Source organism: Convolutriloba macropyga, chromosome 6 (assembly GCF_964194025.1).
Source record: "Convolutriloba macropyga chromosome 6, txConMacr16.3, whole genome shotgun sequence".
Lineage (NCBI taxonomy): Eukaryota > Metazoa > Xenacoelomorpha > Acoela > Convolutidae > Convolutriloba > Convolutriloba macropyga.
The window spans coordinates 7,229,726-7,257,268 of NC_134473.1; the positions used below are offsets into that span (position 1 = coordinate 7,229,726).

Genomic DNA, 27,543 nt, shown 5'->3' on the forward strand with positions numbered 1-27,543 from the left:
ATTCTTCTTCCACTGCGCCACTTCTCACTAAAATCTTATCAGATCAAATTCACTCTCCTTTCTGTAGAACATACGAGTTGAACTTTTGTAAAATTGGTGAAAAAACAAATGTGGTGAAGGCGGTGAAATTATGTAAGTTCAACGGTTACTCTGGTGGTGAATTTACGTAAATTCGCCGCTTAAAAAACTTTCAAAAAGATGTATGATTATTCGTGGGTATAATTTCCGTGTGTCTTTTAATAAATATATCTTAACTTCATTGAACAAAAAACAATTCGAAGCGTTTTCTAACCGGTGAGTTTATGTAATTTCACCAATAAGTTGAGCGGTGAATTTATGCAATTTCATCGCATTCACCGCTTATCTTACATAATTTGGACAATTTTTTTCAAAGCGTTGAATTCATGCAATTTCGTTGCTACCAGGCGATAAAGGTTTTTTCACCGCATTCACCGCCTGATTTATGTATTTTCACCGCATTCACCGCTTATCTTTAAAATTTTTCCGCATTCACCTCTTATCTTACATAATTTTTCGTTGATTGGCGGTGACACCTCGACCCGGGTTTTCACTTTTATTTGATTTTTTTTTTCATTTTAAGACTGTTAAGTGCTTTTTTGAAACCATTTCTAATTTTTTTGAAACCACTTCAAAATTTCAGCGCTCCCGCATTGCACGGAAGGCGGCACCTGAAAGCGCCAGCCATTTTCAACAGAAATAGGTTTTTTCGGTACCAGTGTTTCTTACCTTATTACAATAGCAGTCTTTTAGTGGTTCAAATTTGCGGTCAAAAAAGAACTTTTTCAAGAATTAGGTTGGAACCATGGGTCTGATTTTCACAGCTTCCCACACTCGGTCAGTTTTTCCAATGTCTGGGCCATTTTCCCTAACATGTTCTTCAATAGCAGGAAAAAAAAACGGAACAAAATAATTCCTCTGGTGACATAGTATTCGGTTTCCTCATGTGATTATTTTTAAGATGTCGACATTCGAACTAAAACGTGTCAAATTCAGGAGCTTTAAAATGTGAATTTATATATAAATGTATATGTCGACATTTTGCGTCACTTATCGTTGTTAAAATCGAGAAGGAGAAACGAGAAACAATAAAAAAAGCATTAAACAAACTGTCGCCATAATAGAGAAAAAGACATCCCACACATTCCACTCTAATTTGGCAATCGAAAGCAAATAACAAATCCGTGATTTTATCCATGATGATGGGAAACATCTGATGGAGCGTAGCTCTTCTGCTGTGCCTAAAAATATGCCAGAATCATATATCCAAAGGGTGAGTTTCTATAGTTTTTGAGACAAAAGAGAATATACCCCCCAACCTTCCCCCAACCTCCCCCCCCCCCCAACCTCCCCCTCCTCAAGCTTCTGAAATATTTAAAGTCTAAAAGTGAAAACAATAATTTTTTAAGCAACTAACCTTATTTTAAAAAAATCTAACTTGAAATAGTTGAAATTCTCTTTGTTCGTTGCATAAATTTTTAAGTTGGAACAGTTTTTAGACTTATTTGGCTTTCCTAGCGGACATTTCCTGTTTACCACAGACGTAAAACAACAAGCCCTTGACTGCATTATGTAGAAAACAATTAGTTTTGACCACGTAAGTTCTATCCAAAAATGGGGACAATGTCTATTACTGCGTAACATTCGAAGATATTCACCTCGGAATCAGATGCACAAAATAGGTAACTACAGGCTAGGCTCTTCAAAATCCAGATATATATGAGCTGTCTCGATTAAAAGTGGTGCTGTTGGTCTGGAATTGTTCGACCAAAAATGCCCTACACCGTGAAGTACTGGATATTTTGGTCTCGATTGTTGTGATTGTATGAAATGTGCCTCAATTCTTAAAAAGGCCCTAATTTGGTTTATTAAGTTCTTGCAAACTTGATTAAACGAAGCGGCCGATTTCCGTGAATTTTCTGGCCGGAGAGCTGGGGATTTCATGCCTGGTCGATCCCGCTAGTTTTCGGTATTTTCCTTTGGGCTTTCCAGGAATAGCATGAAACGATATTTTTTCCAACTCCACGCTCTATTCTGGCTCCAACAAGTAACAGCAACAGAAAATTTACCTCGAATGGCAACCAAATGCTTATACGCGACTGGAATTCCGGTGTTTTAGGGACTTTTTTCTTGTCATTTTTTAAAAACAAGCACAGGATAAATTGTTTTAGTCGGTCGTCTATGAACATACAAGTCGACCGACAAACCATGTGGCCCGTATTCAAGCAAACAACACACCTTCATCCGCATGTAAGTATCTTTTTCAGTTCCGAACCTATGCAAAAAAATTCAAAGCGTTTAATCTGATAGCTTATCCAGACATAATAAGCGCTTCCGAAGAGCTTTACTAGCTATTTTATATTCTTAACAAACTATCAAAATTTAACAATATACGACAGAGCCGCCAGCAAAAGTATTCGCTTTGTGTCAATGGTGATCAGAAATGACACATAAAGACGTTTTTCTTTTGGTCAAAAAACATTCGATTAGGGATTGGAAATTATTTTAATAAACAAGGAACTGAATTGGAATTTTATTTAAAAATCTTGGATATTAGCAGTTTTTGTTTTGAAAGCGGTATCAAATTGAAGTATTTAAAAGGTAAAAATAACAACTTTTCTTAATTTTGTGGTTTGTTTTTCAAGTTAGTTATAAAACAAAATATTTTCTAGTTCCCAGACAAGAAAAGCGCCAATAACTGGTTATTGTAAAGCAAACTCCAAAAATGGTTGGTGTAAAGTCTCTGTTCTGTAAAAGCACCATTTTTTTCATTACTAATTAATTATTAATTAAATTGACTTGGTAGCCGCGATACGGGAATCACTTTGTTAATTAATTCCAAAAACAGGACCAATTTACTGGATATTGATAGTATCTACAGTTTAAGGCTCTTATTTTCAAAAGAGAGTTCAACTGTTTCCGAAATAACACTGTTGGTTATGTCCAGTCAAAACTTGAGATATCATTTCATTGGGCGAGAACAATTGTACATTTCACAACTCCAATTTGACTGATTTCGTCCAATTAATTTTTGTCCTCGAAAACTGTTTTGCTGAAGAACGGTTACTGGGTGGTCCCTTGAAAACTTTCCAAAAACCATCAAACTTGAGAGCAGTATCACAGTTGTAATTTTTGTTCATCATTGTATTCCTTGATTTTTTTTGTGCAGAATGTATCTGCCTTTAGACCGAATGATCAGAGAGTACATGAACTGAATGAGGAAAATGGAAATTCTCGTCCAACAAAAAAGATCTTAGTGTCATTTTTTAAAGGTATAATGTCAGTTCGTAAAAGGCAACTGGTTATGTAAATTATATTGTCGCTCACAACTATTTAACAAATTTATATAAAAAACGAAGTTAACCAAAAAAACTGTATTCAAATGGACATATTCTTTTGCACAAGTTATCGTTTTGGGTTTCTGGCAATCTTAGGTATAATTTTGGGAGAAATTAGCTCAATCTAAGTGCTTAAGGTTTCTCCATTTTTTGAATTTGACAATTTTTTTTTGGAAAACTTCTATAGTTTCAATAAATTACAAACAGCTTTAACTACTTCTGTGTGTGCGTGTATATTTCCGGTTGTTGATTTCCCGGTTCGCGGTGACATGCGGTGAAAAAAATTTCACCGCGTTTTTCTTACATTTTTTTGCGGTGAATCGCGTTGAATTTTTTATTTTCACCACGTTCTCAGTATTCGCACAAAAAAGAATCTGACCTACACGTGTTCGAACCTGTGACCTCCTGCATGCCTTCAACTCCTTATTCCACTGCGCCAACGTTCACTTCTTTGTTCTTTCTTGTGAATTTAAATCAGATTGAGTAAACGTTGGAAAGCAAATGCGGTGAATTTTTGTGAGAAATGCGGTGAATTTCGCAGGGAAGTTTTGGGAGAAACGCGGTGAAATGCGGTGAATCATTTTTTTTCACCGCAATCACCGCTTTCACCACATTTCTTACGTTAATTTGCCACAAAAGTCGATGCGGTGAATTGTTGTAAGAAACGCGGTGAATTTTGCAGTGAATTTTTATCGGAAATGCGGTGAAATGCGGTGAATTATTTTTTTCACCGCTTTCACCGCAATCACCGCATTTCTTACAAAAATTCACCGTATTCACCGCATTTCTTACAAAAATTTAGCCAAAAACCTCGACCCGGATTTCAATTTGTGTTTCTAAGCGTGTACATATGTGAGCGTGTGTTTTTGTAATTCGGAGTAGTGGAAAAAACGGGGACTCCAGCCACGAGTAAATTTGGTTCGTTTCTCCATACGCTAACCGCATATGTCGAATCGGAACAAAATGTACTGCTAACTGGAGTCCCCGTTTTCTCCAATACTTTATATTCCCTCAAAATCTTTCATTTCCTGTCTCACTTAATGCAATCCAGTAGTGTCGAGCTAAGCTGGTAATTAACCGTTATCGGACGGATAGTTCAGATTCTATTCCCACTGTCTTCAGTGGATATATCCTAGATACTATATATATATATATATATATATATATATATATATATAAATAAACATGCTATATATATATATATATATATATATATATATATAAAAACTATATATATATATATATATATATATATATATATATATATAAACATCCTCTCTGAACTGATTTCTAGTATGGGTGAATCTATTTCTATTAAGATAGATGCACAATCTGCATCTTCCATTTCTAAAACTAATGAAAGAAATATGTTTATAGACTTTACACATATTACACGCTAGATTTTGATCTGGATTATCATAATGGTCAACCAAATGTTTAATACAATTTTTTACATTAACTATGTCCTTGCATATGTAATTATAAAACTCTAACTGATTTCAATCATTACAACATTCTTTCCAAGGCCTATTTTTACAATTATCACACTTCAATTTTCACTTTTGAAACTTTTTTCCAGAAATTTCTCTCATAAAATACACCATGTTTTACTCAACAAACAGCAAATTCTCAAGTGTGAACTTCTGCAAAGCCTGTAATTTATCTTTTGAAACAAAGAAGGGTTTATAGATGCATCAATCAAACGATTCTAAACATAAAGAACTGTTAGAGAATATGCTTGAATTTGATGAAGATGAGGATGAAACAATAGAGCAAATTTTCGATTCGGATGGAGACTTTATCTATGCCAAACCGTCTACTAAGACTGAAACTGAAACTAAAGATATTATTAAAAATAAACTCAGTATCGAAGATATAACTAAAACGGATGATAGTATCTACAGCAGAATTAAGTATGAAGGTAAAGAATGTCATGAAGAATTGCAAAATAAAATAGCTTCAACTACTCCTTCATATAGTCATAATCGTAAATATCTAGAAAACACACAAGACTTTGATATAAACTCCAGTCAGAAAATGAAAGAATTTCATATTATTGATAAAGCTGGAAATTACATTGAAGATATAGATGAAGCTAATAATAACTCTTTAGAATAATGTAAAAACTGTTATCAGTTCAGAAAAGTTGAGAGTTTTAAATATAAGATCACGGCTGAGTGTGAGTACAGGAAGAGAACCAAAGAAGGAGTTAAAATATTCTTCAATACTGACTATGTTATTAATAAGGCTGTATATGATTACGGTGACTTCAAACAATGGTTAGATTTCGAAAAAGAAATATATGAAGGTTATGGCTATGACTTTGAGTTTCTCGGATTAAGAAGTACTCAGATAAATATTGAACCAACTAAAGCAAGTATTGGTAGTTATATAGATTTACCTCCCGATCTCAAAAACTCAATTTTAAATATACATAGTAATAAATACAACTGCTTACAACTAAATATTACTGCTTGGCTACATCCTGCTATGGACCATGCAAAACATGAGAGTAAATATCTAAAAAATCTAATTGAAGCACGACAACAAGATGAAGATGATTTTGCTTATATAATAAGAATACAAAATCTGTACAATATTAATATTTGGGCATACACACCTTGTGGTGGGTGCAAAGTAGAATTGTTTAAACCAGTCCATGGTTCTGATAAAGATAGCAAAGATGTCAGAATATTTGTTTGGGGGAATGGGCCAACAGAACATTGTGCTCTAATTAAAACAATAGAAACCCAGATAGAAAAAGCGAATAGGAGCCAACACAAATTCTATTTTTGCAATAGAGGTAAATATTGGTTTAACTCTCAATTTAAATATAACAAACACGAATGCAGCCACTCTTTCAAACCAGAGATTATTTGTCCTAAGAAAAAACAGATTACCTTTATAAATGAACATAAACGCCAGAATTTAAAAAATATTATAACTGCTGATATGGAATGTTGTGTTGTCGATGTCACAACTGGCGGTAATAAATATGTAATAGAAAAACACCTACCAGTAAGTGTGGGTTACATCTGACAAAGTAATTTCAAATACTACTTCGGTCTTGATTGTATCAAAAGATTTGCTAGCGATTTGTTAGAAATAGAAACAGAGAATAATTTCAAGTACATCGAAAAGATGATATTTACAGAAAAAAATTATATCATAAAGCAACAAACACTTGTCATATATGTGGTGAAACATGTATTAAAAAAGTAAGAGATCACTGTTATGAAACTGGTAAACATAGAGGATCAGCATGTAAAATGTGCAACCTGAGGTACAAACAACAAAACTTCATTTCCGTTGTATTCCTAAATGGCTCTGATTATGATTTCAATCTACTCTATAGTGAACTCTTTTAACAATATAATGATAAAAACAAAAGTAGATAACATACCACTAGCTGCTGGTAAGTCTAGGATGTTCAGTTTTGGTTGTCCTAATTCTTAGATAGATATAACTTTTTAGCTACGCCTCTAGATCAAATGGCAACGATATATGGGTGTAAAACTAAAACATTATATTCATATGAATACTTTGGTTTGGGTAAGTACCAAGATGTTATAGGTAATCTAAATATAGAAGACTTCAAATCCTCACTATCTAATAAATTACCAACACAAGAAGTCAATATCTTAAAAAAAACAACAGTCATAAAACTGGTAAAGATCTAACTACAGAATATTTACAGAATGATGTGAAAATATTAGACTACTCCATGAATGAATATGTTAAATTAAGTATGAAAGACTTCGGTCTCAACCCTCTACACTATCTAAGTCTCCCAGTTTATAGTTTTGATTATTGGTTAATGTCAAGTGGTGCTACTTTAGATACATTACAAGATAAACAAATGCTAGATGATTTCGATGAAGCAAAGAGAGGTGGAATTTGTGGTATAATGGGTGATAGATATGTTAATAGTATTAACAATAGCTATAGTAGTAACAATAGTAATAGTAATAGCAATAGATCCATCTGGTACATGGACTCGAACAACCTATACGGCTATGCAATGATGCAAAATTTACCTTATAAGGATTTCGAGTACTATAACACATCTCTAGATATTATATTAAATACTTCAGATGATAGTGATCAATGTTACTGTATAGTTTGTGATATTAATTATACTAATAGTTGTAAAAATAGAACAGAGAAACTAGCATTAATGCCCAATAAAAGAAAGATAAATAAAAATGAGTTAGGCCATAGAGAAAGAGAGAAAGGTAGAGCGAGAACAGAGAAATTAATCTTAGATCAAAACAAAAAAAAAACAGAATACATGGTTCATTATAGGATCTTAAAGTTCTATATTAAGATATGGTTGTAAAAGTAACTAAAATTCATAGATTAATTAAATTTAAACAAGATTACATATGTAGAGACTATATTCAAAACAATACTAATAAAAGAGCAACAGCTAAAACTGAAGCGGAAAAGAATGTAAGGAAATGAAAGAACAACTCACTATATGGATGAATATGCAAGAATCCTCTACACTTCCATCAAAGTAACTTCTTACACGATGAAGAAATAATAATGAAAAGTATAAGTAAACCAACATTTAAGAATGTCTTTAGATATAAGGATTATAGCCAAATTGAACATACAAAGAAAAAAATATAATTTGAGTTACCCGTTTTTTTAGGTGTTACTATATTAGAATTAATTAAATTACACATGTCTGATGTATTCTATAATATTCCTCAACCATCTCTCAAAGATCTACAACTCCATTATATGGATACTGATATTTTTGTATAAAGCTTTAGCGAGGGTAATGTTGACAATGAACACATGGATCTGTCCAATATAGAAGCACTAATCAAAACTAATAAAAAAAAGTTCCTGGTAAATGCAAACATGAATTGTGATGTAGAATAATAGAAGAATTTATAGCCCTGTCACCAAAGACATATAGATTTAAAGATTACCCAAATAAACCTAAAGAGAAAGGAATAAAGAATTGTAACAATGCTAAACATGAAGAGTATTATAATGTACTAATGTATAACACCCAGATAACTGTAGATGAAAGTGCAAAAAGTGGGTGATAACATGACAACAACAAAAAACAAGTAAGATTAGTCTAAACACATTTGATGATAAGAGATTTTATGTAAAAAATAATGAAAGCTAAACTAATGATGAAAATCTATATCTATTCAAAAGAGATTCAATAAATAAAATTAATAATGCTCCTTTAGAGTTATTAATAAAACTAAACCTAATCGATGTCAAAGATCTAGTAATGAATAATATTAAAGAGCTAACTATTAATGATGAGCAAGAACTAATCCATGCTGCTATTACTCTTTTTATTGATCTGCGAACGAGCTCCGCTGATTGGTGTAACCGCTTCGCGAATTAGAATTTTTATAACTATAAAAAATGACTAAGCTTGAATCATTAATAGAATTAAATAAACTAGAAAAAGAAAACAGAAAGAATAGATTAGAAGATAAATTAAGACAACAGGAATATTATGGTGAGATAGAAGAGTTATTTGATCCAGTAACTAAAACTTTGAATAAAAACAGTGAAGCATTACTAGCCATTAGTGAAACCATGCAAGCTCTTCAAAACCAAACATTAGCAGCACTCGAGGATAACACCAATGTTTTAAAAGCTTTAGACTCCCCACCAAAAAGCTGTTTTCTTCGCTTCGCGAATTAGAATTTTTATAACTATTAAAAATGACTAAGCTTGAATCATTAATAGAATTAAATAAACTAGAAAAAGAAAACAGAAAGAATAGATTAGAAGATAAATTAAGACAACAGGAATATTATGGTGAGATAGAAGAGTTATTTGATCCAGTAACTAAAACCTTGAATAAAAACAGTGAAGCATTACTAGCCATTAGTGAAACAATGCAAGCTCTTCAAAACCAAACACTTGAAGCACTCGAGGATAACACCAATGTTTTAAAAGCTTTAGACTCCCAACCAGAAAGCTGTTTTCTTGAGGATCGAGCTGCTCTTTTATCTCACCCACCTATTCCAGCTGTAACATTAAAAGATGATAGAGGTAAAACATTTACTGCAGACACTGATATGGTTGACATTTTACTGCTAATGGTTAAACAAATAAATAAAAAATTAGAATTATAATCAATTGGTCCAAGTTCAAACAAATTTAAAATAAATGGTGTAGATGTATCCCTAGCACCTAATTGTATAATAATAAAAAGTGGAGTCTATGATTTTTCTAGGGGTCTCACTATGTTTGTTACTATTAAAGATGTAACCCAACAAGATATAAGAGGCGAAGAAAATAAAATAAGATTGTCTCTAAGTGATATCGACTACAACAGAAAAAGAGGAGATATTTAAAGTAATAGAGTGAAACTTATTAGAAGAATAGAAACTAGTCTTAACTTACCATGAATTAACCCACGCCACCACACAGTTGATTCTAGTAGTGAAAAAACTACTTACAAAGTGGTGAAGAAGTTGAAGCTAATGGTCATAGCAATGCCGACTTCAACAACTTAATAGAAAGATTATACTTATACTAGAAACAAAAGCTGGGCACGATGGATTATTTGATGAAATGCTAGATATATCTAAACAACTATTATCTATGAATATTGTTAATCAAGAACAACTAGATAATTTTGTTTTTAATTATGGTAAGTCAGCAAAGTTCCTACAAAGCAGATAGTTGAAACCATGACTACATCCATAAAAAAATGGAAAAACAACAACAACAACAACAAGACACAACTAAAGCTAAACAACAACTCCTAGCTGAAGAAGTATTCAGTCGCCAAATAACAAGGTTTAGAAGAGAAAGAACAATAACATTATATAAAGATGTAACATGGTTGGTTGATTTAATTGATAAGTCATCTCTAAAAAATACAAATTTAATTGTAAGCTATATTAACTGTTATAGTTTTTTTCACAAAATATGAATTGGATATTCCGTTGAAGAAAAAATCTGGTTTATCTATAACTAATGGTTTTAAATCAATTTTATCAGAGGGTAGAAAACCGGAAAATTTATGGGTAGATAGAGGTAGTGAGTTTTACAATAAAACTTTTAAATCTTTACTTAAAGAAAATGAAATTGCCGAAGCTGGTCCCGGATCAGTGAAACTGCTTCGCAGATTGAAACATTTTCTACTTATAGTGATTTAAAGGCTGTGTTTCTAGAGTGATTAAATAGAACATTATTACACATAATTTATAAACCAATATTCATCAACGTTGATGGTAATTGGGTAGTTATTTTAAATGATATATTATATTTTAATAACCTATGACAATAATATTCACTCTACTATTAAAATAACGCCCGTTGATGCCTCAATATATCCTGATAAAATTAGATACTCATTCAATTTTAAGAATCTTCAACCAAAACTTAAAGTCGGTGATTATGTCAGGAATGCTGACAAACGTAACATTTTCTCGAAAGGATACACTTCTAATTGGAATAGAGAATTAGTTAAATTTAATGAAGTTTGAGAACACAACCACCAACATATAAAATAGAAGATATTAAAAAATACAGAGATGACAGGAAATAGATTCAACCAGGCTATGCATCAATCATGGACCTGCTTCTCAGATCAACATCAACAAACTACTTAACACTAAGTAAGGCTCGCGGGTTATTCCTAGAAGATAATGATAATATTGACATGGAAGATACCTAGAAAATTACAAATCTAAACCCTCCCATAGATGAAAAGATGTTGTTAATGGATAGTATTGTGATAGCAACTTATTATCATCTAATAATAAAATCGATATTTTAAGTAAAAATATATCTGAACTAAGAAAGGGTCACCTCGATAAAGATACAACAAAAACCCTACAACTAAACAAAATACAAATTATTAAGAATTAATTAATGGGTTTATTAAATCAGCAAATGAAGTTGCAAATATTATTAACATTGGTAATAAAGTTGCTTGTGATACCATCTCTAAGTATAATCAATTAAAACAAGAATTTTTTAATAATAAGTTTAATCAGAATATTACTAACATACACCTAGATGATATGTTCACTACTGGTCTATGGGAATTTAAGGAAGTTAATAAAAAGATTAACTCTGCTTCTGATGAAGCTCTTATAAAGAATAAAAAGACAATAGTACAATATATTTTAGCTATATTATTAGAAAGTAAGCTAGTTGACAACAAAAAACAAGCAATACTTGAGATGCATTATGATTGTAATCATGAAGATATTATGAAAGAGATTGAGAGTTATTTTACTATATATAGTTATGACTATGACCATGGCTTTGACTAAGATTATGTCTATGACTATGACTATCTTTACAGCAAAATTTTTTACTATACAAAAAAGGAAGAAACTAAATTTTGTGCACCCTTAGTTTACCCTAATATCACCTCCTTCTCAGAACAATACCTAAAGGATAAAATCCTAGCCAATAATAAATTTAATAACAATTTTAACATTATAAAAGATATTAGAAATTATTATGAAACTGAAACTAATGCCTATAATAAGAAGTTAAATAGATTTAAAAATTATATTAACATAACTGAGATAACAGAAATACTATTATCATCAATAGCAACAACTGCAACATCAACATCAGTTGCAAAAAACGGGTATAGGCTTGCCTTATTCTATTCCTACAGCTTTTGCTACAGCAACTGTTTGTGATTCATTATCAAAAACAATTAAAACTATGATAAGAAATAAAATTATAAAGTATTCGCAAAGCTATGTTTTAAGTAAAAGGTTTAGTGACAAGGTTACTAAACTATATACTAATTGAGTGAATGACAGTAAAAAAGATAATGATGAATATATTGAATTAGTCAAGGTATATGAAGAATATAAGAATACCAAGAAAAATAAGTTAGGTGTTTTTTTTAAAGTGAAGTTAATGATTTTTTAGTGATAATACTATATTTAGTATTAAAAATATTAGTCCTCATATTTATAGATAAGTTAAGTTAATGCTATTGCTATCTTTGAAGCAGGTTCCCCGGTAGTTATGACTATCCCTTGGCTTCTATAGTTCCATCACTGACAGTCATTGACTTATTCTTTTTACACATATTACAGGATCCCTTTAACACCTTAGTACCTTTTGAAGCAATAACCCATTGAATATTAATAACACCACTATGATGTCTACCACCAACACAAAATGAATTAGTTTTAAACTTATTAAAATTACTCATATTTCTATATATTAAAAAAGTGGAAGTTAAAAAGTATAAGCCATTTGTTGTTAAACCTAAACCCAAACCCCTACCCAAGCCCAAGCCTAAATCCAAACAGAAGACTAAGCTGGAAGCAAAAGGTTTGTCTCTAGAGAATGAAAAGAAATTAGATATTATTTATGCTGAGGGCTTTGTTAAGACTAGTATGAAACAGTTTAGAGCTATGACTAAAACTAAGTTTATAACAATGACTGTAGTATTGACTAGAGCTAGAACTATAACATTGACTATAATGATGACAATGACAATGACTATAACATTAACGATAACTAAGATATAATAGGCCTGCGGCCGTTAATATCTACGAGATTATATCAACCATCTTATTACCATCATCATTCAAACTAATAATCTTTCTAGTTAATAATAATGGATGACATATAACATCTGCAACTGCAGTACTAAATTTAAAATTAAGTTGTATTGGTTGTGGACCTATACGATCATTTTGGTATCTAGTATCAAATACATATATTCTATAATATTCGAACAAAACCACTCTCATATTCATCAACAGTACTAGTTAATAACTTATACATTAATGGATTAGGATGGCAATGATCTTTATATTCTATAGTCCTACCACCACTAGTTTCAAGTTTAACAGAACTAAATAATGCCATCAAACCATACTTAACTAATCTGATATTAGCATTATTAGCAAATACACCACCAGAATTATCTGATACAACAAACTCTATCTCTAGATATGAATCACGTAAATTTAAATGATTTTCTTCTCTATTGAGAATGATAATAATATTAGTGTTAACCGTATTCATAGTTGCTAGATTATTGGGTTCATATTTTATAATCTTACTTTTGTGTACATCATTATTATAATCATAAATTGTATTCAAATTAAAGTCCATTTTTATGAGTTAAAAAATAGAGCTTTATCCTATGGGAACTAAAAAAGATACATGAAGCTCTAAATAAAACTGTAGAAAAACACACAATTATATTTAGACTGATAAAATCAACAGAAAAGTTCGAATTTAGTGGACCTATACTTAATACAACAAAATTAGGTTTAATTAGATTATCGGTTTATAACTCATTATTTAATGTGAATAGAAGGAATAATCAATTTTTATATGAAGGTAACGGCGAAGCATGGCCAGAGATCCATATTTTAGCTGTTGTACCAGGTGCATATGAGTTATCAGAAATAGCAGAGTTAATGAAAGAAGAAACTATTGGTAACGTTATTATAGAACCTGATAAAAATACAATGGAAATAAAACGAGGAGCACTTAGCTTTGATGTAGATAACCCATTAGCATTGTTACTAGGATTTAGAAAAATAGTATACGAACAAGGTAAATTTACATCTCAAAAGATTGATATTATTGGTTTTAGTACTATTAACATTCACTGTAATGTTATATCTGGTGTTAAAGATAATGGTAGTAACACGGATATACTATATACTTTTACTCTAACAGAACCACCGGGCTACTTGAAAACTATTATACCAACTAATATCTTATTTCAAAATGTAACAAAGGATAGAAAAGATTATATTGAATTTCATATTAAAGATGACCGCGGAAGACCAATTGATTTCAACGGAGATGTGCTGAGTTTTACTTTACATCTGTGTTAACGCAGCATCTTCGTTGATCTAGTGTATTTAGCTGTCCAAAGGTCCATCAGTGAAACTGATTCGTAGATCTGTGTTAACACAACAGCTTCGTTGATTTCATTCAATCTCCATCTATAATAATAGTTTTAATCATAGATATAGTTTTAGTTATATATAGATATAGATATAGATATAGATATAGATATAGATAGAGATATATGTATAAACTTCGTCATAGACTTAGTCAATAGTCATAGACTTAGTCAGTGACTTAATCATACTCATAAATACAATTAAATTACAAAACTCTCCGATACCAATTAATTCTTAGTTTACCATTAATATTTTTATTTTTAGATAAATCAATGACAACGAAATGATACGTCTCTTTCCATATCTTTTTACATATATTAGCGAAATCATGATAACGAAGTGCAACATTATTAAAGAAATCTTGATATATAGGTGTGAGGACTTTACCTCTTTGTTCAAATAAAACAAATTGATTACAATTCTCTCTAACATTCTGTCTATGTATTGTGAATAGATTTTGATCAAGATATATCATATAACTATTATTATGTCTACCTCTACAAAAGTATTCATTAATAACGGGTTCTTTAGCTCTAACATCATCGAATATCGTTATTTTCTGTAAGTCTTTAGGTAATTTATCAAGAGAGGGTAAATCTTTTTTTTCTTTAATAAACTCAATATCTGCTTTATCATTAATTCTCTCTATACCCTCATATTGAGAGCCAGTAGGACCAATGATGTGTAGCTTTTCAAAATATATTCTAGCCTTAACTGATCTTTTTAATAAGAATGTTTTACCACATTCACTAGGCCCAGATAATTTACATCTAAAGTTTTCTCGGAGAGTAGCTTCAGTAATTATATTCTTATCATCTAATCAAGATTCTAGATCTTCATTTATTTTAATAGCAGTAAGTTTTGTTTGGATTCAATTATTTCTTGGGATTGATATATCCCCCTGATCAGAGAACCTGCTTTGCTGAACATAACTACTTCGTAGATTAGGACTACTTCTTTGAATACAGCTACTTCCCCGATAGACAATATCATTATTATCATTATCATTATCACTAACATTATCATTATCATTAACATTATCATTGAAATTAAAATTTTCATTGACATCGACATTATCATTGACATTGACATTAACATTGGCATTGACATTATCATTGACATTGAAATTATCATTGACATTAACATTATCATCATCTTTATTATCCTTAACATTACATCCTAAACAAATACACTCATCATATATTCCTGGATAATTACATTGATTAAATAGAATATGCAAATCATTCTTCATTCCAATTCCTCTATCAATAAGATAGATCATATATAAACAATACGCCCCACAATATGATTCATTATATTGATGTATTCTATCATTAGAGCCTAGGTTAAAATGTTCTTTCAGAATAATGGTAGAGTATCAACACCAAAACTATCCAAACAATATAAAGGACCACCTTCTCTTCTTATAACTAAAACCCAATGTGTATAATCAATTGGATGTGGATTTACAATAATGGTGGAGTTGTTTTCATAGATAGTTTCTGGAGTCTGATCTCTCATTACTATCTCAATTGTTGTTTGACTTATATCTCTACCTATATCTATATTTTGATTTTACTCATAGCTTTATTATCAATACCAAAATTATTATTGAATTCTTCAAAAGAAAAGATAAGCATTTTTATAGGTATAAAATTGGAGATGGGTAGCGCAGTTATGATTTTTATAGTCATTGTGATAGCCAGTTTTTTAACATATGAAGCAATACCGAGTAAATATACAAAAATAGAGGAAAGCTTGGTCGGATTTATAAATGGAATTCTAGTGAGATTTGAACATGGAAAGTCACTATTACATACTATAGTTTATAGTGGAACTGGTACAGGTAAAACATATTTTGTTAGACAATATTTATAATTTTACCAGGGCCAAGATCAAGATCAAGATCAAGATCAGGGAACCTGCTTTGCTAATATAAATATAATTATAGTATGTAGGGATGATAGGGATTGGATAGATCCGGAGACTAGTGACTTTTTTTTACTGGATTTAACACATGTGATATAAACTTGATCACATCAAAAAATTTAGATACGAAATGATATATTTTGTTAGAGATAAAACACCATTGAACGATGAAGAGATTTTAGATAATGATTTTAATATAACAGTCTTAATATGTTAGTTAGGAAATATTTAGCTAAATGTATCTTGTCTAAAGGTTATACCAAAAATTTAATTGAAGTTTTGGCTGAATATGTTGGACAGGGAACATAAAGATTATACTGAAAATTTGGCCGAATATAAAAGATTATAGGATGTTTAGAGTGTAGACATAATTGTGGACTTCCCTTTGACTTAGCTTTTCATGATTAAATATTTCATGAAGATAAAATTAGTAAATGTGCATGTGGTGATAAGTCACTCAGTGGTATTTGTATGTAAACAGATTGTTCTTTTAATTCGAGAATTGGTAACTCCAAATCCTAATCCTAATTCAAATCCTAACCAAAATCCAAATCCTATTTCTAATACCGGTCTCAATCCTATTCTTAGTCCTGTTCCTGATCCTGGAATTAACACAAGCAAAGTTTTAACTAGAAAATGTAATAGGTGTAATTCTTTAAAACCACTATCTGATTTTGATGAGAGTAAGTATACATGTAGAAATTGTACTTCAGCTAAAATTAAATGTCTATATTGTCCTTCTTTTATGAGATATGATGCGATAAGGGCTCATGTTAGGAAACAACACCCAGATATAGATTTACCTAGAGGATTTAGTAGAATTTTAAATGAAAGATATATTAATACCCAAACTGATGATTTTAAATAAATAATGGCATAAAAAAAGAAAAGTAAAAAGAAAGTATAGTTTTATTAAAAAAATTATATAATTTTAAAAATTAAGTAAAAAGAGGGGAATCACTCTTTAAGCGCGATCAATAGTGATTTTGTAGTGGCGCATCACTCCTATAGGGGCGATTTCGCTCTTAAGAGTGGTTTCACTATTAAAAGAGGGATTTCGCTCTTATTTTGTAAAAAATAAAATTTTTTAAATTTTTTTAATGAATAATTTACCAGCTTAACTTGTGTATCTAGTGAGACAGGAAATGATAGATTTTGAGGGAATATAGAGTAGTGGAGTAAACGAGGACTCCAGTTAGCAGTACAATTTGGTCCATTTCGACATATGCGGTTAGCGTATGGAGAAATAGACCAAATTTACCGGTGGCTAGAGCCCCCGTTTTCTTCACTACTATTCGGTGTGTTTCTGCTTATCTGTTTTTCGGTCTATTTGTAGCAGAAGTTAAGAATCTGGACCCATGCACTGATCGCACACATATTCTAGATTTGTCCTGTGATCAAAAATATCCAGACCAAAATAATCTCTGATCTGACACTCATGCGACGCAAGAATTAGGCGATCTTTGTGCGACCGTAGCCGTCTCTCGTCTGTAAATTCCGGACGAATGCCGTATCTGGTCACAATTTAGTGGGTCTCAATTGTTAGTCGGACTTAAGTGCGATCCACACTTCCTCTAACCTGGCCATTCTCTAATATATGTTCAATTTACTCAATATATGAGAATTTCGACAAAAATATGAAATTCGTATAGCAGTGAACTTAAATTTGCATTGGATGATATATCTTTCTAATGTTAGGGCAAAGTTATTTGACTAAACTATAACCAACCTTTAATTCGTGAAGACTTCAATTTCGCTTCTGAATCTACTTATGAACACAGACTTAATAATCCGATCATACTTCCGTGTGACCCTTGTCATGCGACCACTGCTTATAGGCTGCTGTGAAACTTTTGAACAAAAAATGGTGTCTGGTCAAAAGTTTGTTCGACTTCTGATCAGATTATGTTCTGAATTTTGTTTTTAAGAAGACCTTTGTGCAAACACTGACCAGTCTACCACGAAACCCTATCCAATTCCAGTTACTATAGTTTTGATCGAACTATACACAGCATGGGTTAAAGAATGGTCTGACCAGAAGTGGCTTGAATCAAGCGTCTAAAAGTTGTGATACGCACAACGGACATAAAAGAAGAAAACTTTTTTACTAATCTACACAATCATCTTTTTTGACACTCGTTATCTTGGGAAATTTTTATATTCTGTTGAAAATCGGGTGCTGCGTGAGCTGCTGTGCTTTCTACAGGTCATATCAATAAGAAACGTTAAAAAATTGTGTTATTTTGAATTTACGTTTGATATTGTATAAAGCGTATTATTACATAGTATAACTTGTTTTAGTCATTGAACGCACTCCACAGGTCAGTAAAATATACTACTACCCTGCCTGATAAATTACTCACTGCTAAATTTTCCTCAAGACTATTGCCCAATCCCTGTTCAAGATACGAGCGGATAAAAGTAGAATTGTTTTGTGAGAATTGTGCTGAATATATGCCAACATTACGTATTACATTTTTAATTTTACTAGCTCAATTTGTTGAAAAAAAATATTTTGAGTAACTGTCAACTAGTCACAATTTTTTTTCAAAAGCCCGTCACATTTTCAGCATACCTCTAACACAATATCAGTGCTTCCAAAAGCACAAATTCAACAATTTCAGAAAATTGCAAGCTTATTTTCATAGTTTTCTTCCAAAAGTTCAGCACCTTGTTCAACACATTCCTCACACAAATTCAAAACTATAAAATTTTAGCATAATTTCTATAAAATTTCAGCACAGAAAAAGCTAATTTCAGCGCTTTCAGCACGTTCCTTACATACATTTTGTGTGCAATTTTTTTTGCTCACTATTCTTATAACGTATTCACCATATACGCTCCTTCATCTTCTGCAATTCTGAAGCGCCACTAACCAATCAAAAATTTGTGTCGCCTTTTGTAAAATAATAACTTAAATTTTTGTAAAGGTGAACAACGGAGAAGCATCCTTTCTTTCAACATGGCTAACGGAAGAAAGACAGGTGCACTTAGGCTGCGGAAAAATACAACAGCTGCTACACCGGTTTTATATTTAGAATTGACGAAGCAAAGAGCCGCCACATGTAAAACAATTAAAACAATGCTTCAATTGTCAACAATTTGGACACTCTGCTAATGAGTGTAATAACCAGTAGCGCAGCCTATGATGATCAGGCCAGTACCCAGTAAAACAATGCGCTGAACCAAAGGAAATAACCAAGTGCGCCACTTTTTGGTGGACCGCACACGTCTGTGTATAAAGGATGTTCCTCTTTTCAAAATCCGACCAAACTTCGACACAAGGTCTTATAGTAATATACTCGATACTTTCATATCTAGTGAAAGCAGAATTTTTGGAGATAATTTAGAAGATCAAAAAGTACATGTCAGCATCAAAAATGTCAATGCCAATTTCACGAAAGTTTCGACGTAACAAATTTCAACAAACAGCCATCAATGCAGCCAAGTTGGACAAAATTAAAATCATGCAAGGGAATTACCAAGGCTTGTCTAACAAAATACCAGTACTTCTGGTATTTTTGAAGGAAAAAGGTATTCGAATTGTGTGCCTGAATGAAGTCAAGAGATGGCACAATGACAATCTCATTCTTCGTAGTTACAAAAACGATAGCGATTAACTCACACGGCCCCAGGACTTTAGTAAAAAGGGAGCGACGAAAATTGAAAATAAACCAAATCATCTGATAGAAAAGAACCAAGAAAAGTTTTAAAAATAATTGAGGCATGCTTTGAAATACCTGTTTTAAGTCATCTCTGGGTTATAGCTCTTTACAACTCATCGGGTCGCGATTTGAATCCGTCAGAAGTTTTTGAGATGGAATTGAAAAACGTCTCAATACGCGGAGTTTTGAGATTTTACGCTCAATATTAGGAGCTGAAATGCACATCTGACATTGGAAACGGTGAAAAACTCTTCAAATGATCAAAAACGGAGTTTTTACATTTTTAAAGAATGGTTTTAACGCATATCAATCAGCTAAGTCAGACTGTAGAAATATGCTTGACCTGCACTTCACCGATCAAACAGTCTTCAGATTGTCTGACATATTTTTTTGTTTCCGATGACTTTAGTAATGACCACAGCTCAATCATTAAAACGTTTAAAATAATATTTCAGAATAGATTTGACTTGAAGGCAAAAATTGACTTCAGAAATTTCAACGAATTTGTTTGAAAAGAATTTTAAAATTCACTGCTCTATCCCCAATCTATACCAAAGCAGAAGAGTTGAATCAATTTAATCAAGTAGATGTACCTACCATTCGGTTGTCGCTACAGAAGTCATATATCTTACAGAAAATTTTTTTCTTTTTGGACATGAAATTACTATCTTATCCGCGAGAAAAAGAAAAAAAGAGCTGAACAGAACCAACGGAGAACAATACAAAACACTGAAAAAGTAAATAAGTTTCCTCCAAAGAGAAGTAGAAAGATCTTTGAAACGGAAAAAAAATCAAAGCGCCAAATTTGATTGCAAGTGCTGAAAATAAGGGAAGCGAATACAATTGGAGAGCTGTTAGAACATTATGTGGTGGTTGAACAAAACCAAAAGAAACTGAGCAAACTGTTGAAATGTTTTATAAACAATTCAGTGCAACAAAAGACAATGAAAATGCAAAACTTTCAACATAATTGAAAATAAGAAATATAAAAAAACGAAAAAAAATGAACTGAAATACTAAGGTGTGATAATATTAGACTATTATGATGAATTTCCAAACCAAACAAGTAGATCAAGTCAAGGACCAGACAAAATCAGCGACAACATCCTGAAAAGTTTATCTAAATACCTAAAGGCGTAGATATGTCTCCTTATAACGAGCTCTATATAAAATTCTTATGTTCCAACTACATGAAATGAGTCACACGTCAAAATGTTTCCAAAGCCGAACAAAAACAAAATAGATGCAGAACACTACTGACCAATCAGTCTAACTAACTGCATTGCGAAAGCTTGTGAAACTGCCGTAAAGAATATTGTCATATCGCACTGTAAAAGCAATAGTTTCTTCGTTGACATGCAATATGCGTAAAGAACTGCTGCACAAATGATATCCTGCTCAAACTAACTCAAACTAAATAAAGGTTTGATGCAGTGTTGATACTAAGACTTCAAAACAAGCTACAAAAACTCCTGTGCATTAAACTGTTATAAAATGAGCTAATTTTTTTCTCTCTCAGAGAAGTATCTTTGTAAAATTCATTATCTCAAAAAATAGCAAATCTTAAAACTAGACGGAGTACCTCAAGGTGGCGTCATTGCACCCATACCCCTTGTGGTTTATGTCAGCTGCACTCCTAGTTAACCTGCAAAAGTTTTTCATTTTGATGATGATTTAGCCTTTTCTACAGGTCGCGATCCTGTTGTGCAATTCAGGAGAAACTTCATCATTCACTAAACAAATTGATCAATTGGTGCAAAAAACTGAAAATTGTTTAATAGTGGATGAATTAAAGTGGCAAGCTCTATCAAATTTTATCAACCATTACCCCGCATTTAAAGTGGAGCGAACACTGTTTATGTTTTTTGACAAGAGCAAACACAAAATCTATCAACAGTGGTGGCTTAGTCATGTCAACATTGATGACGGGTGATCGCTGACTCTGTATAAATAATGGGTTCGACCTCTATTTCTCTGTGCGAACGGCTGCTGGATTGACCAACCTAATTCAATTAATCACCAACATACAACTTACCCAAAGTAGAGCATTAGTAATTCGCATGAGAAATCCACAGTGGTACAGTGTCTAAATACTCCATGAGGAGGCCAAATTACCCGCAGCAAGGGATATTCAGATCAGATTATGTGAAAAAGTGATTGCCCAAAACGCGCAAGAGAGAACAAGACCGAACCAATAATTGAACTCTTCCAGAAAAAGAGACAGTGTCCGAAAAACAGTAATCAAAGCAAATTGCGTCATCTGTAGGGCAGATCAGAAGTGGCCACGCAGAGATCTCCAAAGAATACGGATGGCTCAGTAGCTATGACAAGCTAATGCAATAATTGACACACAAAGCGATTGTTTGATACTGAGCGAGAGCAGCCTACTTGTATTTTTGTTCTTTGCAATTAATTCTGACATGATTGCCATATGTACTAATGCCGATACAATAGAGACGACATCCAAAACAATCAGATTGCATTGGCCAAGCGCCTAACGATTTCGGAACGAAACGAATAAAGCAGTGGAAGATGGTTAGAGTCAGATTAATAGCTTGACTTCTTGTTTTTTTTCGTCTAATTATCGGTTCCTATATCGTAAAACAGCTTTGCTTTCAACAAATGACTTATTGCTAGCCTCGTGCTTAGTTTATTTCGGACGAAAGCCAAACAAACAACGTGTCCTGTCCGAATTTTGCGGTTGAGGCTGCCGCTCACCTAGGAAATTCCAGACTTAGCTGTAAAAACAATGCGGAAAAACAAGCAGATTAAGCACAATTTTGATCAAATTTCGACATCATTATTTTTCTTAAAATTCAACTTAATCGATTAGCTTCCTTTTCATCCGAGACAACTTTGTTATTTTTCACATTCACTCCACTGATACCCTTCTCACAGTTAATTTAAAGTTACACAACTAACGACATAATTTAGTGCTATGTGCGGTCTGGTTCAGGGTTTCAAGGATCAGGTTATCATAGCACTTTTTACTGCTCTTTATTCTTCTTTCTTTACTTAGCTTTATCTTTCTAACTGTTACCAATCTGTTTTTCCGTTAACTTCAGTTATTAACTGTTGCAACTGTACTTTTTCCTAACTTCGTAAACATAATTACATTTTTTAACGACTAGAACAGCGAGCTGTATGGCAGTGCTATAATTCTAAGATCAAACTGCTCTCAGTATTTCAATCGCCACCACGAGCGAAGCCCTATTTTTTCACTTCCTTCACTTTCTATTTATATCTTCTTGTCACGGCCTACTTCCTGAATTATTTAACTTAATTAAAAGTTTTTTCAACTATAAATACAAAAATTTTGTGATACTTTACCACGCATGGAAAAACGACGAACTATTCAACAACCACGAGGCTAACTAAAAAAACCAATAATTATCAATGCCAGCATAGCCAGCAGAAGCCCTTCTCGGCGCTTCCATAGGCTCTCAGCCACAAGAACAATCTATTGGTTTGAATGGAAAAACTCTGTAAAAACCGGAGCCTTACCTCATCATTACAAAATCAAACTTTCTCTTTCACTTAAACTGTTTTAAAATGAGCCTTTTAAACTCATTGAACTTGATTGTACACACATTAATAATAGTATGCTTTATAGTTGGAGTTGACAAAGTTCACATATAGTGCTATATATAATGCTATAAATTCAAATGCTATATATAGTCATTTGGTTCCCTTTTAAGCTTTAAACGGAGGCCAACATTTTAGATATCTTTCTGAATAATTTTGAGAGTTTCGCATGTAAAAAAATCCTCTGACTTAGTTAATCTTTGCTGATACAAATAGTGACTATAACGTTTGATGGAATTAGTGCTTGCTATGTGATTCTATTTTGTTAGATAGCACCATTATTCACAAATAGTCGTTGAAGACTTGAGTTTTCCTTCATGCAAATGTACAACTGATCTCTAATTGTATATGATGGCTGCGCTACAGTCTGAATATAGCACTATATTTCTAATGACTAGAGAAAAACTCAAAATGCAATCTGCAATCATTATATGGCTTCACTCAGTTTTTTTTCTTTCTTTTGTTCTCGGGGTAAAAATGTCTATCAATGTGAAAGCAATCAATAGCAGCAGCAATTTTCTGTATTAAAAAATTAGTCGAGCACTGTGGTAATTTTTTGTGTTTTGTTTATAGCCATTATACTCGACTTGGAATATGGAATTGTGTGGCTGTTTTGAATCCCCGAAGATCTGCTGCGTGACTTTCTTCTGTGAGGAAATCACTCTTTGCTCCGTCGGGTGGTACTCGAAACAATTGGCGATATGGTTCGCTATCTTTGTCGTGTTTCTCATCTTACTAGGCTCAGTTGTCGGCCGACAGGTCGTTATGATCACGTTAGTAAACAAGTCCTAGATCTTTTCAACCCGATTCATTTACACCAACCCACCCCCCCCCCCCCCCCCCCCCGCACACTCTCTCCCGCAACTATTTTTAGGACCAGAAAATTTTGCTAAAACATCATTGCAGCACTTATATTTTTCACCAGTTGCAGAAAAACAACCACGGAAAACCGCCGAATTTTAGATGGGGAATACCCCCACCCCCCCCCCCCCCCCCACTTCCCCCGCCACAAAAAATAACACCTACGGAAATAAAACCCCACTTCACAATTAAAGAGCTGCGCATTTAGCGCGTTTGAATTCAATTTTAAAATGGGGGTTTATTTCCGTGGGGGTTTATTTCCTGTATGAAATGAGGTTGGGTTTTTTCCGTTGGGGTTTATATCCTATATGAAATAAGGTTGGGTTTTTTCCGTTGGGGTTTATTTCCTATAGCCCCATTTTCACACCGAAACTTTTTACACCAAAAATTGTGTAGATTTTTCTGTTTTTTTCTCTAAAAAACGAGAGGCATTTATTTTTATTTTTATATTTCTATGAAGTTCTGTCTTCTGATTGAAGCCCGTATAAGGAAACAGTTGTGGCTTCAAATATGATGTGTCATTCGTTTGATTTTTAAAAGAATTCTTTTAAAAATCAAACGGATGACACAACAAAAAAATTTTATTAATAAAATTTTTTGACTAGTTCTTTGATAGAGCCGTTAGCATAGGTGACATTTTCAGGGCAATTAGAAAATCGTATTTTAGTTTTAATGGTATATCAAGAGTCGTTTAATGTTAATTTTCTTCGGTTGCTGTTCAATGTATTATTTCTACTTCATTCATGTATTCACTCCACGAATCCACTTGTTATTGTGTGTGTATGTCATTTATTCATTTCAATGTATTCATTTTCCATGTTGTAAACTTTAAAGCGTATTCGCTTTATGAATCGAATTTTAATCGCACTTTTCATATTGTATGTGCTGTCTCTTATTGTCAGGTGGTAACATTATAAAAGCAATTACATACTCGATACATGTGCAGTTGAATCTTTCTCAAGCATATATGCTTCGCATATACTTAATGATCAATCTTTTCATTTCTTAAAAGTATCATTTGTGGCATTCTTGCAGTTTTAACTTATCTTGTGTTCATCTCTTTCATTTAAATAGTTTGTGTTTGATTCTGAAAAATGTAAGTACATTAAAAATTTTTCTGTCATGGGGGAAATGTGATACGTATGAATACTTATATATCTATATATATATATATATATATATATATATATATATATATATATATATATATATATATATATATATACATATATATATATATATATTTATATATGTCGAAACCTTTATGTGTACTTAATTATTTTATCCTCTATTTCTAATATTCATATCATGCGTTTTATAACTAAAGTTATGACTTTTTATTATTCACATATAAAAAATATTCCCGCTAGTCTACTATATTATTTCATATGTTGTTCACAGTATTTTATTATAAGTAATCAGAGTTTCACTTGATCAATCTGAATTCAAGTTGCTTCTGTACCCGCAACGAACAGGCGAAAACAGCGTGCAAAAATCAGTGTCAACGTATTGAAGCGGTCGGCATCTTATGCGGAGACAAACCGTGGAAGCTATGTGATCGGAAAGCCTCTTCTTTGATGTACCTGAGTTTGGGAATGGAAGGGCGACGAGTCTTCAATTCGAAAAAATCGACTGTCGATCTCGAAGCAATCTCAACCAAAAAGATTTGGGATGTTTTAAATACAACTTTCCATTCGGATTCATAATATAACTTTTGATCGGTATCTTTTTGTTCCTACACGGAAACAACAAAAAGAGAACCAATTGAGAAATTCTATGGACATCTCAAAGAACTTTCGGAAAATTGTGATCTAGGCGAAAAAGGAGATACTATCTTCAGAGACGTTTTCATCGCAAACATGCAAAACGAAGATATTCAAAAAGAGCTTCTAAAAGACACAGTAGACCCTGATAAAGCATTAGCAATAGCAATCAACATTGAAATGGGTACCCTCAATCAACTCAAAATGAATGCCAACAAAACTGAGCTACATTCAACCGTCAATCAAGTACAACGTATGCGCATCGCGAATGCTACTCCCTTTTCAACCATGAGTACAACCGCACGGAAAAAGCCCACAACTTGTCACTTTTGTGGATCCAGTTGGACTTCTGAACACCGTAAAAAATGTCCCGCTCGGGGAAAGCTATGCAATAATTGTGGTATTGAAAACCATTTCGCAAAGTTTTGTCGTAAACCTAAAGACCCCCATTCGTACCCAAGACCTAAGCCACGGGTCAATAATGTAGAAAAAGATGACCAAGTTGAGGAAGTCAATCAAATATCGGCTGATTTTGACCCTGATTTGGAGTAAAACCACTCATCAGATGAAGATTATTGTGTAGCTGTAGTATCGTCAACGGATTTCACAACTTCGGTGGAAGCGATCAATCTTCCTGTAATTTTTGGTAATACATCAGCAATTGTTTTGGTGGATTCGGGCAGCGTATGCACAATAATAAACGAATCATTGGCAAACTCAATCATTTCCCACGACTCAAAATCGAAAAGGATACGCGAGGCGAATCCCAAACAATTGAAAAACATTTTCGAACGAGCCTATTCAAACGGTAGGCATTCTTCAAACTTCAATTCAAAGCAGCAATTGGTACGCGAATCCAACTGAAATTCAAGTAGTGGCGGATGGTCCTCGTTCACTGTTGGGTAGAGATTTGTTTCCCGCACTTGGACTCTCAATTATTCAACAATCAAATAATCAAATGATAATCAATCAGGTAGAACAAGAATACTGTTCAATTAAAAAAACAGATTGCAATCGATTTCCCTGATCTAATCTCCAGAATCGGTAAGTCCAATGTACATACAGTTCGTTAAAAATTTCACAAAAATTATACCCCACCACATCATAAAGGTCGCCTTGTCCCCATAAATCTGTTAGACAAAGTATATGACGAGCTAAAGAAACTTGCAGAACAAGGACATATTGAAAAAACTACAAGAATATTCTGATAGAAACATTATTTCTCCTATTGTAATTACAGTTAAGAAGGACAAATCTGTAAAATTAGCTCTTGATACGAAAATTCTGAATAAAGCGATACACAAAAAAAAGTATCAAATGCCAAATATAGATAGTCTTATTGATTCAATTTCACAACATATTAATGATTCTAATCATGGGGAAAATGTTTTTTTTTCAACAATTGACTTAAAATACGCATTCAGCCAATTAAATTTGCATCCGGATACCGCACGTCATTGTAATTTCAATATCA

General features: G+C 32.6%; 1 protein-coding gene across 1 annotated transcript; it reads left to right on the top strand.

The window, feature by feature from the left end:
• Nucleotides 1–1,082: 1,082 nt before the first annotated feature.
• Nucleotides 1,083–24,261, top strand: LOC142340728 (uncharacterized). Its single transcript, XM_075391427.1, has 4 exons — nucleotides 1,083–1,291; nucleotides 2,190–2,268; nucleotides 18,497–18,516; nucleotides 24,019–24,261. The coding sequence occupies exons 1-4, from the start codon at nucleotides 1,235–1,237 to the stop codon at nucleotides 24,235–24,237; spliced, it is 375 nt and encodes a 124-aa protein (XP_075247542.1). The 5' UTR covers nucleotides 1,083–1,234; the 3' UTR covers nucleotides 24,238–24,261.
• The last annotated feature ends 3,282 nt before the right edge of the window (nucleotides 24,262–27,543 follow it).